General features: G+C 40.0%; 1 protein-coding gene across 2 annotated transcripts in view; it reads left to right on the top strand.

Moving 5' to 3' along the window:
* The window catches only part of Asb3 (ankyrin repeat and SOCS box containing 3), a 115,090-nt gene that overhangs the window by 25,129 nt on the left and 73,026 nt on the right, over positions 1-16,935 (top strand). For both annotated transcript variants that reach the window (XM_036200159.1, XM_036200158.1), the window contains exon 3: positions 10,625-10,783. In XM_036200159.1, the coding sequence (XP_036056052.1) occupies positions 10,625-10,783 (159 nt within the window). The remainder of the gene's footprint in view (positions 1-10,624; positions 10,784-16,935) is intronic.

Here is a 16,935-nt window from a genome sequence, read left to right as displayed (position 1 = left end):
GATAACTACTGGTGATGGAGTGCAGTGGTCCACTTCATGTGCCAAATGCTTGATTTACATTATTTATCTGCCATTAGAGGTCATACATATTACACTATTGTTAATTCCACTGGGCTAGAAAAGACCATTACCACATTTCTTGAGCCAAATTTGAAGTAAACTTTATTAAATACTGATCAGGACGATGGACACTGGCCAGGCCCATATCCAATAGTCCCAGTGTTTATATAGGCAAAACCTATAAGGCTCTGTACTTCCTGACTCTGTCCAATTGGGTGCAAGCATACATCCTGACATACTTCCTGCCTAAGTACGTCTCAAGTACATGTCAATATCAAACACATCTTGTGCAGTTGGGGCAGCCAACATTGTTTATGGAAGTGAAAACATGTGGCTTGTTATCTTACATCAACAACAGCCACCAGCATTCCTGGAAGTTACCTATCCTTGGACAAGTGGGGGTTTACAGGTTAGAGGCATTTTTTTTTTTTTATATCTCTTAAGCACAGTTATTAAAACTTAAAACATAACTTTAGTTCTCATACAATCCCCAAAAGTTTTTGTTTGGATTGAGAAGACCAAAACTCAGAAAAGTTGACCTATTGAAGGTTATGTAAGTATTTGATTTGGACTCATATCTGTCTGACTCTGATGCCCTTGTTTTATGTTGGTTTGTTTGTTTGTTTCTTTTCCTACCATATCATCCTTCTAACACTTAACAGAAGTAGACATTAATAGCATTTGGCTAATTTTTTTGAGACAGGATTTTATTTAGGACCTTGTACTCTGATTCACTGTCTGTCCATTTCCCAGGTGCTGGGATTTGTTGTTGAAGACCTCTCCAGCCCCCACCAAGCCCTGTTAGTCCAACAACCCACTTATAAAATAAACACACAGACACTTATATTATTTAAACTGCTTGGCCATTAGCTAAGGCCTACCATTGGCTAGCTCTTACTCTTATATTTAGCCCATTTCTATTAATCTATACTTTGCCACATGGCTTGTGGCTTACCAGTACCTTACATCTTTCTTGTCATGGCAGTGGCTGGCAGTGTCTCTCCCCCAGCCTTTACTTCCCAGCATTCTCTTCCTCCTTGTCCCGCCTACCCTATCCTTCCTGCCTGGCTACTGGCCAATCAGCACTTTATTTATTTTACCCAATCAGAGCAACACATTTGACATACAGAACATCCTACAGCAGAGATTATATGCATGTATTACCACACCAGACATATTCAGTGAGGATGAGTATAAATGCCCATGCTATAACACTTTCCTTATATTTCACTGATCGCAGTAAACTTGTCACAGGTGTAGCTGCTTAGACCTTATTACACTGGTTGCTTTAAACAGTGTGCTATACATTGTACCTGAACTCTCATCCCTTTGAGACCCCTTGTTACTTAACTGGTTTATATAAAAGCATTCTTTATTATGTAATATCTACTTCTGTGACCAATTTGCTGTTGTCTTCTTAAATGACTATTTTATTATTTTATGCATATAGGTTTTTTGCCTGCAGGTATATTTGGGTACTACATGTGTGCCTGCTGCCTGAGGAGGCTGGAAGAGGGTGTTGGATCCCCTGGGACTGGAGTTGTAGACAGCTGTGAGCCTCCATGTAGTTTCTAGGAATCAACCTTTTTCCTCCACAAGAGCAGCCAGTGCTCTTAACTGCTGGACTAACTCTCCAGCCTCGTTTATCTTTTAAAAATTAACCAAGATGTGGTGGTACATGCCCTTAATCCCAGCATTTAGGAGTCAGAGGTGTAGCTCTTGTGAGTCTGAGGACAGCCAGAGTTCTATAGTGAAACCTGGTCTCAAACAGACAGACAGACAAATCCCCCAAACAAACCACCATCACCATCAAAATAAAATTATTAGCCAGGTGGTGGTGGTGGTGGTGGTGGTGGTGGTGGTGGTGGTGGTGGTGCACGCCTTTAATCCCAGCACTTGGGAGGCAGAGGCAGGCAGATCTCTGTGAGTTTGAGACCAGCCTGGCCTACAGAGTGAGATCCAAGACAGGCACCAAAACTATACAGAGAAATGTAGTTAAGAGTTTTCCTGCCTGGCCCACAGTCAGGACAAATCTCTCTCACCTGCCAGGCCCATAGACGCTCAGAACCAACCAAGGAAACACACAGAAACTTATATTGCTTACAAACTGTATGGCCGTGGCAGGCTTCTTGTTATCTACTTCTTCTATCTTAAATTAACCCATTTCTGTTAGTCTATACTTTGCCACATGGCTTGTGGCTTACCAGTGTCTTTACATGTTGCTTTCCATGGCAACGGCTGGCGGTGTCTCCCTCCAGCCTTCTACATCCCAGAATTCTCCTCTCTCTTGTCCTGCCTATACTTCCTGCCTGACCACTGGCCAATCAGAACTTTATTTACACAGAGTGATATCCACAGCAAACTACAGAGAGTTTAAGTAGCTTGCCTAGAGTGTAATCCAAATTATAACCTGCAAAGCCAGGATTGTAGCCTAACTCTTCTAATTCCAAATTCAAATATTACCTTCCTGAAATTGTGTTTTTGTTTGTTTGTTTTGTTTTATTTTTAATTACGTTCTTTAACAAAGTCACTGTCCAAACAGAATTTTCTACAATGCTTTACCTAGTTAGTGTAAGGCATGCTGATGCTGTCTGGTTGCCAACGACATTCTACTTGGGCCACTCTGTACAAGCTCGTTTCCCTCCTTCTGCTAACAGGACAGTAACTCAAGGTGCAGAGTGAATGGTACAGTGCTAGGTTGAGTCTGGACTGCACCCCTAGTCCTATGTCAGAAGTTTTGTTTCCTTTTGAGAGAGAGAGAGAGAGAGAGAGAGAGAGAGAGAGAGAGAGAGAGAGTGAGTTTGTTTGTTTGTTTGTTTATTTGGTTTTTTCCAGACAGGGTTTCTCTGTGTAGTTTTGGTGCTTGTCCTGGATCTTGCTCTATAGATCAGGCTGGCCTTGAACTCACAGAGAGCCACCTGGCTCTGCCTCCCAAATGCTGGGATTAAAGGCATGAGCCACAACTGCCCAGCTAGAATGTGTGTTTATGCAAATCGTACTTAGGTTTGCATTTAAGAGGTGAGAATTAAGCTCTGTTTCCTTGATGGAATGAATCTCTACATAAATTACTATTGTTTCCCTTCCTAGTCCTGGGGATTGAACCCAGGATCTCATACATGCTAGTTCAGTGTTCTACCAATGGAACTAAATCTCTAGCCCTGGGATTTTTGTTGCTATTATTGTTTGGAAAATTTACTCTTTACTCAGGGATATTTATTTTGTACTTTGGGTTATAGCCTTATACAATATTATTATCTTAAATAGTTTTAGCTAGATAGGCCTGAATGTTTTTTTGACTTTTTTTCTGAGTACATTTTTTACTTTGTGACCCTATAAATATGCTACAGGTTCCTTTTGTATATTCTTAGATCCAACCCTGGAACCAGCCATTTTTATGAGAACTCATTTCTTTTGTTGGAGAATGATATTTAAAACTAAGATCTAGGTACTGATGTGTGATTGCTTTTAAACCCTTTCAGTAGAAAGAACTAGAAAATGTATTTATAATCATTTTGTAGAAATGTAATGTAGAAAATGGATATATAATCCATGTGTGTATGTGTGTATACACTGTAGTTATTTCTATATCTATATTGTTAGTACTCTTAAATGGTTTTGTACTGATGTCTGGACTGTAATCTAGAATTACATTCTAGATTCATTCTGGCTTACCCTGTTATTTATATGTACCCTCTTTCTTCAGCAGATCTATAGTACATTATTTGTTGTAGTCTGTACATAAAATAGTTTTAGAATTGTTCCTGTCTGACTTGTAAAAAAAAATCCAATCCATTATCAACTACAGTACAATGTTTATGTACAGTTATGGGGGAGTCATATGTTTGTAGTCAAAACAATATTTTCAGAAATTTTGTAGGGCATCATTTTGTCTCTTCCTCCTTGGAGAGTTTATGATGTATTCTGAAATACAATTAGTTTCTTCTGTCACAGTCTATATTCTGTTTTTTGGTTAAAACAACGAGGCCATCAGCAATATGGCTTTGTGAGTAAATGTGCTTACTGTCAAATCTAATGACCTGTTTGAGCTCTACATACATTCTATGGTACATGAATGTACACGTGTGCATGCATGCAAATGAATAAATGAATGTTATAATGTAAAATATTCAAATGGATAGATTAAGAATACTACTGGTGGGGCTGGAGAGATGGCTCAGGGGTTAAGAGCACTGGTTGCTCTTCCAGAGGACCCAGGTTCAATTCCCAGCACCCACATGATGGCTCACAGCTATCTATAATGAGATCTGGTGCCTTCTTCTGGTGTATAGGCATACTATATACATGGTAAATAAATAAATCTTTAAAAAAAAAAAAAAAGAATACCACTGGCTGGTCTTGTGTGTCAATTTGACACAAGCTAGAGTCATTAGAGAGGAAGAAGCCTCAGTTGAGGAAATGTTTCCAGGAGATCCAGCTCAAAGGCATTTTCTCAATTAGTGATCAGTGGGGGAGGGCCCAGCCCACGGTGGGAAATGCCATCCCTCAGCTGGTGGTACTGGGTTCTATAAGAAAGCAGGGTGAGCCAGCCACATGAAGCAAGACAGTAAGCAGCACCCCTCTGTGGCCTCAGCTCCCTGCCTCCAGGATCCTGCCCTGTTTGAGTTCCTATCCTGACTTCCTTCAGTGTTGAACAGCAATGTGGAAATGAAAGGCAAATAAATCCTTTCCTTTCCAATGTGCTTTTTGGTCATGGTGTTTTGTTGCAGCAATAGAAACCCTAACTAAGACCAGTTGGTACCAGCAATAGGGATTGTTTTGACAGGTAAACCATGCTTTTGTTTGAAGGAATGTTGACTTTGGGACTGTGGATTAAAAAAACAGTTGAATGCTTTAAATGCTGCTTAATGGGCCATACTAGTAGGAGCATTGAAGACAGTGGTGCTGAGTGTGATTTGATGAACTGTGGGGGGTCTTGCGCAAGAGGTTACAGAGGAGAAGAATTTTGGTATGTGGCCTAGAGATCATCCTTGTGATATTTTGGTGAAGAATGTGGCTACATTTTGTCCTTGTCTGAAGCGTCTACCTGAGACGAAAGTGAAGAATTTTAGATTATAGACTTTGTCATGTGGTTATTAGTGGAAAACCTTTTGAAGATTTATAATGAGAAGGAGTGAGCTGAGCAAGGAGAATAACAGATTAAGAAATGGAATAAAGGGTCTGGTGAGCTCAGGGCAAGATCCCACCCAGCTAAGTTTCCAGCTTGTGTAAAGAAACTAAAGAAAAGCTTAGAGCTCAGTTTTGGTGGTGCACATCTTTAATCCCAGCACTTGAAAAGCAGAGACTTGCAGATCTCTGATTTTAAGGCCACCCTGGTCTACAGAACAAGTTCCAAAATATTCAAGCTTAGGCATTGAAGGTAACTATTGAAAATAGAAAGTTGGTGCCAGGCAGTCGTGGCGCACGCCTTTAATCCCAGCACTCAGGAGGCAGAGTCAGGCGGATCTCTTTGAGTTCGAGGCCAGCCTGGGCTACCAAGTGAGTTCCAGGAAAGGCGCAAAGCTACACAGAGAAACCCTGTCTCGAAAAACCAAAAAAAGAAAATAGAAAGTTGGTGAAGATATATTTGAATGAGGGGGCCATGTTCCAGCCCCAGTAAACAGCAGAACTTGGCAGAAATGGAATGAAGGGAGTGATGACCTAAGGGCAAGATCCCACCCAGCTAAGTTTCTAACTAGTGAAAAAGAACTAAAGAAAAGCTTAGAGGCAGGTGTGGTGGTACACACCTTTAATCCCAGCACTTGGAACGCAGAAGCTGGTGGATCTCTGAGTTTGAGGCTAGCTTAGGCAGTGAAGGACAGAAAGCTGATGAAGATGTAATTGAATGTGGGGTGGGGGACATCTCAGCCCCAGTAAGTAGCAAAACTTGGTAGCTTCGGCCACGTGTTTCTGCATTGAAGGATAGAAGAATGAGGTTATGGAATTTGTCGCTGAGACTAAGGAAAGCCACTGAGGCCAGGCATGTGTCAGGGGTGTCCCTGAATGGAGGCTTAGAAATACTGTTTTGTGAAGCTATGAAGGTGAAGCCTGGATTGCCTTGAAGACTCCAAGATGTTGGAGATGCCAGAACCATAGGATGGATACCTGCTGAGGAGAACTGCTAACCGGTAGTGGAACCAGCCCAAGAAAAAAAAAGTGTGTTGTAGTCAACAAAGCTGAGTTGAGTTGGAGATTTGAAGAGTGCTTTGACATCAAACAGGGAGCTACAGAGTTTGGAGTTTGCCCAGATTGTTTTTGGTTTGCTGTCTTCTCTTTCCTCCATTTTAGAATGGTAATTATGTTGGAATTATGTGATCTGCTTTTTAATTTTTATTTTATAGGGGATTACAGTTAAGAGATTGCATGAGGGCTGGAAGGTTGGCTCAGAGGTTAAGAGCAATGACTGCTCTTCCAGAGGTCCTGAGTTCAATTCCCAGCAACCACATGGTGGCTCACAACCATCTGTAATGAGACCTGGCACCCTCTCTGGTTTGCAGTCATACATAATAAATAAATAAATTTTAAAAAAAGAGATTGCATGAATCTCCAAAGAGACTTTGAACTTTAGAATTTTAAATACGTTTATGAATGTGTTATATGAGACTATAGGGACTTTTGAAGTTGGACTGGCTGCATTTTTACATTATGATGTGGCTACAAGCCTTTGGGAGCCAAGGAGTGGAATGTGGTGGTTTGAAAGAAGATGGCATTCAATGAGAGTGGCACTCTTAGGAGGTGTAGCCTTGTTGGAGTAGGTACGGCCTTGTTGGAAGAAGTGTGTCATTGTGGGGGTGGGCTATGATGTCTCCTATGCTCTGGATACTACTCAGTCTCAGAGACCATTTGCTGTTGCCTGCAAGATGTAAGACTCTTAGCTCTAGCTCAAACACTATGTCTGCCTACACTTTGCCTTGTTCTACCATGATGATAATGGACTGAACCTCTGAACTGTATGCAAGCCACCCCAGTGAAATGTTTTTCTTTATAAGGGTTGCTGTGGTCATGATGTTTCTTCACAGCAATAGAAACCCTAAGACAAGTATTTATCTTCCTTCTCTCCAGTATTGGAAAACATCCTTCCTTCTTTCCAACAAATGCCTTTTTTCCCCAAGGGCTACCCTGGCCTAGGTTTTAGATGTCCTGTTTCTGAGTCTCTTGTTGCTTCTCTTGGCACTATTTTCTCCATTGGAAGTTCTTTCCTCTCTGTTTGCAGCACTACTACATTTTTCTTTTTCTGTGTTTAAGGCATGGTTTTTATTGCACAAGCCTAAGCTCCTCCCCCCCCCCCCCCCCCCCCGTATTTGTCCTGTTTTTTTTTTTTTTGTCTTTTACAAACCCTTGTGTCAAGGGCTGACTTTCAATAGATCGCAGCGAGGGAGCTGCTCTGTTATGTACGAAACCCCTGACCCAGAAGCAGGTCATCTAGGAATGGTTTAGCGCCAGGTTCCACATGAATGTGCATTGAACGTGCATTCAACATGACAGGCGAGAGGGTGGCCCCCTTTCCGGCTGCACCCCATTTCCTGGGACGAATGGCTCTCCACACGCACTCCCCGGTCCCAACGCAAGTTTTTTGTTTTTTGTTTAAATTTTTTTTTGGTTATTTTTACAGGTCCTTACCTATTCTCAGCAACCCGAGTCACATTACCAAGTTTAAAACCAACAAGTAGGTCTAGCACCACTTTAATTGAAATTATACTAAGTTTCCTAATTATTTGGGTAAGAATTGTTGTCTGTGTAATCTTAAAATTTTGCATTGAGGAACTCTACCATTATCAGTTGTGTACAGTCTTTGTAGTTTCTCATGTCTTTTAATATCCATAAATCTATAAGATTAATACCTGAAGTACTGATGAATCTCTCAGTAAATTGACCAGATTAAGGATCTAATTCTAATCACCTCTGGAACACTGTGATAAGACACTTTCAAAGTGAGTGCCTGTATACCTATTTGTTGTGTATCCTGTGATGTGTGAGGCTACTTTTGTGAGTACTTACAACTGTGTTTTGGATATTCATGCTTAGACTGCCTGTTCCATCAGCGAGTTACAATTACAAGAATTACTTGAAATAGATGACTAGTTTTTTCAGGTAAGTTAGTTTCAATTTTATTACTTCAAGAACTTGGTTTTAGAAGTCCTTTGTTTTGCTTATTCCTACTTTCAGAAGTGCCTTCATCATTTACTTTTGAATCTTTTGGATTTAGAATTATTTTGTATATAAAAGCAGAGGTAAGAAGAACCTCTTAGAGTTATTCTGTGCTTTTAAAAATACTTTACTATAACATTATTTACATAATTCGTGTGTTACCAGAAGCCTCAGTTTTTCATCAGAATATTCATCTTAACTCTGAAATTTCTTGTAAATTGTATTGTTTGGTTTCTTTGAATTCTTTTTCTTTCTTTTATAAGTGCAGTCTTCATTAACTATTAAACTATGGTATTTTTTGTTGTTGTTTTTCGAGACATGGTTTCTCTGTGTAGTTTTGCGCCTTTCCTGGATCTTGCTTGGTAGACCAGGCTGTCCTCGAACTCACAAATATCTGCCTGCCTCTGCCTCCCGAGTGCTGGGATTATAGGTGTGTGCCACCACCGCCCGGCGCTAAACTATGGTATTAATGTAGTAAAGGACTTAAGGGGGTCCCTGCAGTGTCATACAGGGAGGCGAACCACATGTAGTAAGAATGAAAACCTGATGCAGTTTGACTTTGTCAACCTGGATCAGACTTTGGGGAGTCTAAATAACAGGAGGTTTATTCCCAATGTATTTAAGCTCGGTACAATTTGATAAAAAAACAAAAAAGTTTCTGGGTGTAATACATTCTTGTTGCACAAGGAAGCATAATTATGTTTAAACTTGACTCAGATTACATGTCATTTCTTCCTAGAAATGGGTTCTAGAAATAGACTACCTGTACTAGCTTAAGGGCCTAGTGTTCTGGTCTGTTCTTGGTCATACAGATAGTGTAGAGGTCATTTGGGCTACTAGCTACCTCTGGTCCTGGTTGTGGGAACTTGGGGGAGCTTTGACTATAAGGGTCATTTAGATTACTAGCCACTTCTAGTCTTGGTTGTAAAAGCTTGATATGGCCTGGACCAACAGATAATGTAGATCTCTAGGATGTTTATCACTCCCAATTCTCAGCTTTCTGGATGGAAAACAGGTTTTTCATCCTTCCCGTTGAAAAGACAATCCTGTGTGTTTAACATTTCTGGTTTCTCTGGAGATCTGTGGATACAAGGACCTTCATGCTATCCTCCCAACAAGGACTTTTTAAGTGCTGGGAAGACAGCTGGTAAAGTGCTTGCATGAGGACCATAGTTTGAGTCCCAGCACTGAGGTAGAAGTTCTGGGCATGGTAATATTTCAGAGGTAGAGGCAGAAGACTCTTTGGGGTTCCTGGGCAGCCTATCTAGCCTAACTGTGGTGCTTTTATCAGAGTAGGTGGATGGTGGTCCTGAGGACAAAATGAGGTCATCCTCTGGCCTCTGAATGACGTTCACATGTGCACATTCACTTCCCTTTCCACACATGTGCACACGTGCACATGCATAAAGAATGAAAAGAAGTATTCAGAATTACCTTGATATTATTAGTTGAATATAAGGAAGTAATGCTAGAGATTTTCCTCATAGAAATTTGGAAATAGGTGGGTGTTGGTGGCACACGCCTTTAATCCCAGCACTCGGGAGGCAGAGGCAGGCAGATCTTTGTGAGTTCGAGGCCAACCTTGGCTATAGAGTGAGTTCTGGGAAAGGCGCAAAGCTACACAGAGAAACCCTGTCTGGAAAAAAACAAAAAAAAGAAAAGAAAATTGGAAATGAGTTTGGAAATAAAATCAAGTTTATTAATATTTCAGTAAGTCTTGCTTAAGTAAATATTTGGTGCTGCATCTGCCTCAAATCTTGCTTTTCAACCCTTGTTACTCCCTCTTCTCCATCACAAGTTGGAGTAGGAAAACCTGAAGTGAGTTTTGTTGGAACGTGGTTCAAGAATGGGGTTGTGTGAGGAGAATTCAGAATGCTTGTGAGACAACTCCAAAAAACAAACCAGTCCTGTGATGTCAGTTTCTTCAGAACATAAAATTGTTCTTGCAATGTATTTTCATGCTCCTCTCAGCTGTAGCAGATAGGACCAAGTTTACTTCAGATTATTCATTACAAATGGCTCTTGCCCCCTATGGAAAAATACATTTTTGCCATGTTTGGTTTGTCCTTGTGATTATACACTTTATTCATGTAACTCTTCTTAACCCTCAGAGTATAAGTTGTCTGATGCTTTGAGTAAAGTTGGCTATTGCATAAGACTTTAGTTTGCCTCATTTTTCAGCTCCATTCTGTTAGTTTCACTGCCTCTAGAGTGGTGACAGTGTATTAGCATAGTTTCTTTGGCAAGGGTACTAAAGGACTATTCACAATGGAGTCTGTCCTCACAGAACTATTCCTTGGTAATACGTTAGTATTTAGTAGTTTAATATTTCATTCAATTCCTCATGTAGGTTTTGCTTTTTACACTCAAGAAGAAGAACTGATAATCTTCTGGCTAACGTATTTCCCTTTTTCCACAGATTCATCTGAAAACTACATTAAGACAAAGACTTTTGAGGGCTTCTGTGCATTACATCTTGCTGTGAGTCAAGGACACTGGAAAATCACACAGATTCTTTTGGAAGCTGGAGCAGATCCTAATGCAACCACTTTGGAGGAAACCACACCATTGTTTTTAGGTAATGTATGCTATTTTTGATATAGATGTACATTTAAAAATATTTTTCTTAGTGAAACTGTTATAGAATGTTCCTTTTGCAAGTATTATACCCCTTTCCTTAGATTCTGAAACTGAAAAGCTATTTTAAAAAATTTTTTAAATGTATTTATTTATTAAAAATTTTTTACATACCAACCCCAATTCCCACTTCCTCCCCTTCTCCCACCTCCTCACCTCCCTCCCACTCTACCCCCATCCACTCCTCAGAGTGGGTAAGGCCTCCCATGGGAGTCAACAAAGTCTGGCATACCAAGTTGAAGGAGAGCCTAGCCCCTCCCCATTGTATCAAGGCTGAGCAAGGTATCCCACCACAGGGAATGGGCTCTAATAAGCCAGTTCATGCACCTGGGATAAGTCCTGGTCCTATTGCCAGGGATCCCACAAACAGATCAAGCCACACAACTGTCACCCACATTAAGCGGACCTAGTTCAGTCCCATGCAGGTTCCCAAGCTGTCAGTCCAGCGTCAGTGAGCTCCAACTAGCACTGGTCAGCTGTCTCGGTGGGTTTCCCCATCATGATCTTGAACCCCTCTTCTTCTACTACTACTACTACTACTTCTTCTCCTTCTCCTCCTCCTTCTTCTTTTTGAATGCTGAATGCCGTTTATTGAAGGAGGCAGGAGGTCTTAAATACAGGCTTACAGCACAATGGGAGAACCCCAGAGAGCAGAAGTTTGCATCTGATGTTTTTTGGTTTTTTTTTTTTTTTGGAGCTGAGGATCGAACCCCTGGCCTTGTGCTTACTAGGCAAGTGCTCTACCACTGAGCTAATTCCCCAAACCCGCTTCTGATGTTTTTACAATCTTGCATCTAAGCTGTTAATGCCCAATATGCTGGATACACAGACAAGGAGCTTCCCTTAAGCTTTCAGGAGGGTGGAATCTCGCAGGGAATTAGCATAGGGAGGATATCAAGGTTAAGGTCTGCAAGCAAGGCAACAGTTACCCAAAATGGGGCCAGGGCCCTACAGGTCCCCCCTTTTACTAAAAAATGACCTTCTGACTTAGGTTGTGTGGGACGTCAGCAGGTCACCTTACCCGTCATGGAGACACCTGTCCAGGCCACACAGGTGTTCTGTCTTAGGTTGGTGAGCACCCCACAGGTATTACCCTTCTCTGAATACTCATTATCATACAGGCTCAATTGTGTGAGAGCTGCAGAGTTAACTGTTGCCAAAGATTTCTAAGTGGCGCTGGGCTTGCAATCTGTGTGTTCTACACAGAAAAGACCAACAGAAGTCTTAACCCACCCATAGCCTATAGGCAACTTCCTTAATGAGCCTTACTGCAAATTGGAGTCCTTGTAAGATGGTAGCCTGAGAGCAAATGGAACTTGAGTTTGTATATTTATACTGCAAATTGGAGTCCTTGTAAGATGGTATCCAGAGAGCAAATGAAACTTGAGTTTGTATATTTATAACTTTCAAAGCCAATCAAAATGTATTGATTTAAATTTGTGATGCCCAATAGAATGAAAAACTAATTAACTGTGTTAGCTACTTTTGCTGCCAGGGTCTCCACTGTGCTAGCTGTAGTAACCAATTATGAAATGGCAATCCCAGAAACAGTAGTAGTGGTGGTCACCACTGTTGTAACAGCAACAACGGCAGCAGCGATGTTAAATGCTCTTCTGGAGCATGTGAGTATCCTTTGGCATGGACACAACTCCAGGAACACAAACCGCCGAGGCCCATTATTCTTGATCCCAGCACGACTTAAGCTGGCAGCTCTGCAAAAGAACAACTAAGAACCATAAAGAAAAATCAGGCAGCTCACAAGAAACAGAACTAATGGTCTCATAATGGCTACATTCAGACTCACGAATTTTAAGGTATCTTCAAAGGGTGCTAAATGAATTTCAGGAGGCCAAAAAATGTTGCACAGAGTCACTCCTGAGAAGTAGGTACTACTCCAGCTTGAATAGATAGGATTGTGAGAATGAAAATGCTTAGCTGGCATGCTACTGTTAATAAATGGAGGTCAGTGATCTTCAGTGTTATCCTTAATCTCCTAGGTGTCTGGGTGACACGTTCTCAAACATACTTGAAAAAGCAGTTACCATACATTACCTTCTGGAGAATCCAACTGCATGGCTGTAGTTTCTAGGCTTATGTTAATGCTTGCCAAAGCTGGCCCTATTGGGCTTTCAATCCCCATTGTCATAGGGAGGGGAGAGTTTTTCATGAAGGCCCAATAGGTCTCTGCCATGTTGTGCTTCAGCTGCAGCCACAGGGCACACTCAGTGCTCAAAAACCCAATGAGGAATTTCATTGTCCTGAGGAAAGACATAAGCAGAACCCTGGGCCCACACCAACACCAGATTGGTTCCCCTCCAAGTGTCAGTAGAAAGATCCTTTCATTGCTCCAGAGGGTGATTTGCAACAGGAGCCATCCAGTGTTTATCTGTAGTGGATACTCCAGCAGAATCCACCGATAAAAAAATTAAAATATATAATACAAGGGAAAGAATAGAATGTGGAAAGGACTGATGAGCCCCTGGTTTTCCCTTTTTGCTTTAGCAAAATATGTTTGTTTGTTTGTTTGTTTGTTTGTTTGTTTGAGCTGAGTATTGAACCCAGGGCCTTATGCTTGCGAGGCAAGCACTCTACCACTGAGCTAAATCACCATCCCTGTTTTTTTTTTAATAGTTCAAATTTTTCTTTTCTTTTTTATTTTTTTAGATTAATTAATTCATTCATTTTTCTATTATCAGCTTGGTATAGTATAAATTCTTACCTTAATAGTGTAATGTTTCATTGAGGGTTGCTCAGTAATTGAGTAAAACCAAATCTTACTATAAACAATAGTCATCCTAGGGTCCTCCATGCCATATATATAGCCTTACAGTTCTGTGCGTTGCAGTCTGATTGTTCTTTGCTTTCTATCTAGAATCCACTTATGAGTGAGTACATACCATGTTTTCCTTCTGGGTTTGGGTTACCTCACTCAAGATGATTTTTTTCTAGTTCCATCCATTTGCCTGAAAATTTCATACTGTCTTTGTTTTTCTCTGCTGAGCAGTACTCCATTGTGTATATGTACCACATCTTCTTAATCCATTCTTCAGTTGATGGGTATCTAGGTTGTTTCCCGGTTCTGGCTATTACAAATAATGCTGCTATGAACATAGTTGAGCATGTGTCTTTGTGGTATAATTGAGCATTCCTTGAGTATATGCCCAAGAGTGCTATGGCTGGGTCTTGAGGTAGATTGATTCCCAATTTTCTGAGAAATCGTCATACTGACTTCTACAGTGGTTGTACAAGTTTGCATTCCCACCAACAGTGGAGTAGTGTTCCCTTTGCTCTGCATCCTCTCCAACATTGACTGTCATTAGTGTTTTTGATCATAGCCATTCTGACAGGTGTAAGGTGGTATCTCAGAGTTGTTTTAATTAACATTCCCCTGATGACTAAGGATGTTGAGTATTTCTTTAAATGTCTTTCAGCCATTTGTGATTCTTGTTTTGTGAATTCTCTGTTTAGCTGTTTAGCCCATTTTTTAATTGGATTGTTCAGTATTTTTGTCTAATTTCTTGAGTTCTTTATATACTGTGGAGATCAATCCTCTGTCAGATGTGGGGTTGGTGAAGATCTTTTCCCATTCTGTAGGCTGTCTTTTTGTCTTATTGACTGTATCTTTTGCCCTGCAAAAGCTTCTCAGTTTCAAGAGGTCCCATTTATTAATTGTTGTGCTCAGTGTATGTGCTGTTGGTATTATATTTAGGAAGTGTTCTCCAGTGCCAATGTATTCAAGAGTACTTCCTACTTTCTCTTCTATTAAGTTTAGTGTAACAGGATTTATGTTGAGGTCTTTGATCCACTTGGACTTGAATTTTGTGCATGGTGACAGATATGGATCTTTTTGTAATCTTTTACATATTGACATCCAGTTATGCCAGCACCATTTGTTGAAGATACTTTCTTTTTTCCATTGTATAGTTTGGCTGCTTTGTCAAAAATCAGGTGTTCATATGTGTGTGGATTAATGTCAGGGTCTTCAGTTCAATTCCATTGGTCCTTGTGTCAGTTTTTATACCAGTACCAGGCTGTTTTTATTACTCTATAGTAGAGCTTGAGGTCAGGGATGGTGATGCCTCCAGAGGTTGTTTTATCATACAGGATTCTTTTAGGTATCCTGGGTCTTTTCTTTTTCCATATGAAGTTGAGTATTTTTCTTTTATGTCTGTGAAGAATTGTGTTGGGATTTTAATGGGGAATGCATTGAATATGTAGATTGCTTTTGGTAAGATAGCCATTTTTACTATATTAATCTTACCTGTCTATGAGCATGGTATATCCTTCCATTTTCTGATATCTTCTTCAATTTCTTTCTTTAGAGATTTAAAGTTCTTATCAAAAAGGTCCTTCACTTGTTTAGTTAGTGTTATCTCAAGGTATTTTATATTATTTGTGGCTATTGTAAAGGATGATGTTTCTCTGACTTCTTTCTCAGCCCTTTTATCATTTGTGTATAGGAGGGCTACTGATTTTTTTGAGTTGATGTTGTATCCTGCCACTTTACTAAAGGAGTTTATCAGCTGTAGGAGTTCCCTGGTAGAATTTTTGGGGTTACTTATGTATACTATCATATCATCTGCAAATAGTGAAAGTTTGACTTCTTCTTTTCCAATTTGTATCCCTTTGATCTCTTTTTGTTGTCTTATTGCTCTAGCTACTACTTCTAGTACTATATTGAATAAATATGGGGAGAGTGGACAGCCTTGTCTTGTTCCTGATTTTAGTGGTATCGGTTTGAGTTTCTCTCCGTTTAATTTGATAGTGGCTGTTGGCTTGCTGTAAATTGCCTTTATTATGTTTAGTAATGTTCCTTGTATTCCTGATCTCTCTAAGACCTTTATCATGAAGGGGTGTTGGATTTTGTCAAAGGCTTTTTCAGCATCTAATGAGATGATCATGTGGTTTTTTTCTTTCAGTTTGTTTATATGGTGTATTACATTGACAGATTTTCATATGTTGAACCATCCTTGTATCCCTGGGATGAAACCTACTTGGTCATGTTGGATAACATTTTGATGTGTTCTTGGATTCAGTTTACCAATATTTTATTGAGTGCTTTTGCATCAATGTTCGTGAGGGAGATTGGTCTGTAATTCTCTTTCTTTGTTGCATCTTTGTGTGGTTTGTGTATCAGTGTAACTGTAGCCTCATAAAAAAGAGTTTGGTAATGTTCCTTCTGTTTCTATGGTGTGGAACAATTTGAAGAGTATTGGAATTAGCTCTTCTTTGAAAATCTGGTATAATTCTGTGCTCAAACCATTTGGTCTCAGGCTTTTTTTGGTTGGGAGACTTTTTTCCTTTTTTTTTTTTTTGAGCTGAGGGCCAAACCAAGTGCTAAATGAGCTAAATCCCCAACCCGGTTGGGAGACTTTTAATGACTGTTTCTACTTCCTTAGGCGTTATTGGCCTGTTTAAATAGTTTATCTGGTCTTGGTTTAACTTTGGTATGTGGAACCTATCCAGAAAATTATCCATTTCTTTTAGATTTTCCAATTTTGTGGAGTACAGGTTTTTGATGTATGACCTGATGATTCTCTGGATTTCTCATTGTCTGTTGTTATGTCTTCCATTTCCTTTCTGATTTTGTTGATTTGGATGCTCTCTCTTTGCCTTTTGGTTAATTTGAATATGGGCTTGTCTATCTTGTTGATTTTTTTTCAAAGAACCAACTCCTTGTTTCATTGATTTTTGCATTCTCTTGTTTCTATTTCATTGATTTCACCCCTCAATTTGATTATTTCCTGGTGTCGATTCATCCTGGGTGAGTTTGGGTCTTTTAGAGCTTTCAGGTGTACTGTTAAGTCACTAATGTGAGATTTCTCCAACTTCTTTATGTGAGTATTTAGTGCTATGAATTTTCCTCTAAGCACTGCTTTCATAGTGTCCAATAAGTTTGGGTATGTTGTACTTTCATTTTTATTGAATTGTAGGAAATCTTTAATTTCTTTCTTTATTTCTTCCTTGACCCATTGGTGATTTAGTTGGGCATTATTCAGTTTCCATGTGATTCTAGGCTTTCTGTAACTTTTGTTGTTGAAATCTAACTTTTTAAGCCATGGTGGTCGGATAAAATACAGGAGGTTATTCCAA

Source organism: Onychomys torridus, chromosome 10, assembly GCF_903995425.1.
Source record: "Onychomys torridus chromosome 10, mOncTor1.1, whole genome shotgun sequence".
Lineage (NCBI taxonomy): Eukaryota > Metazoa > Chordata > Mammalia > Rodentia > Cricetidae > Onychomys > Onychomys torridus.
Note: the sequence above shows the minus strand (reverse complement) of the source record. Positions and strands in the feature narration are given on the sequence as shown.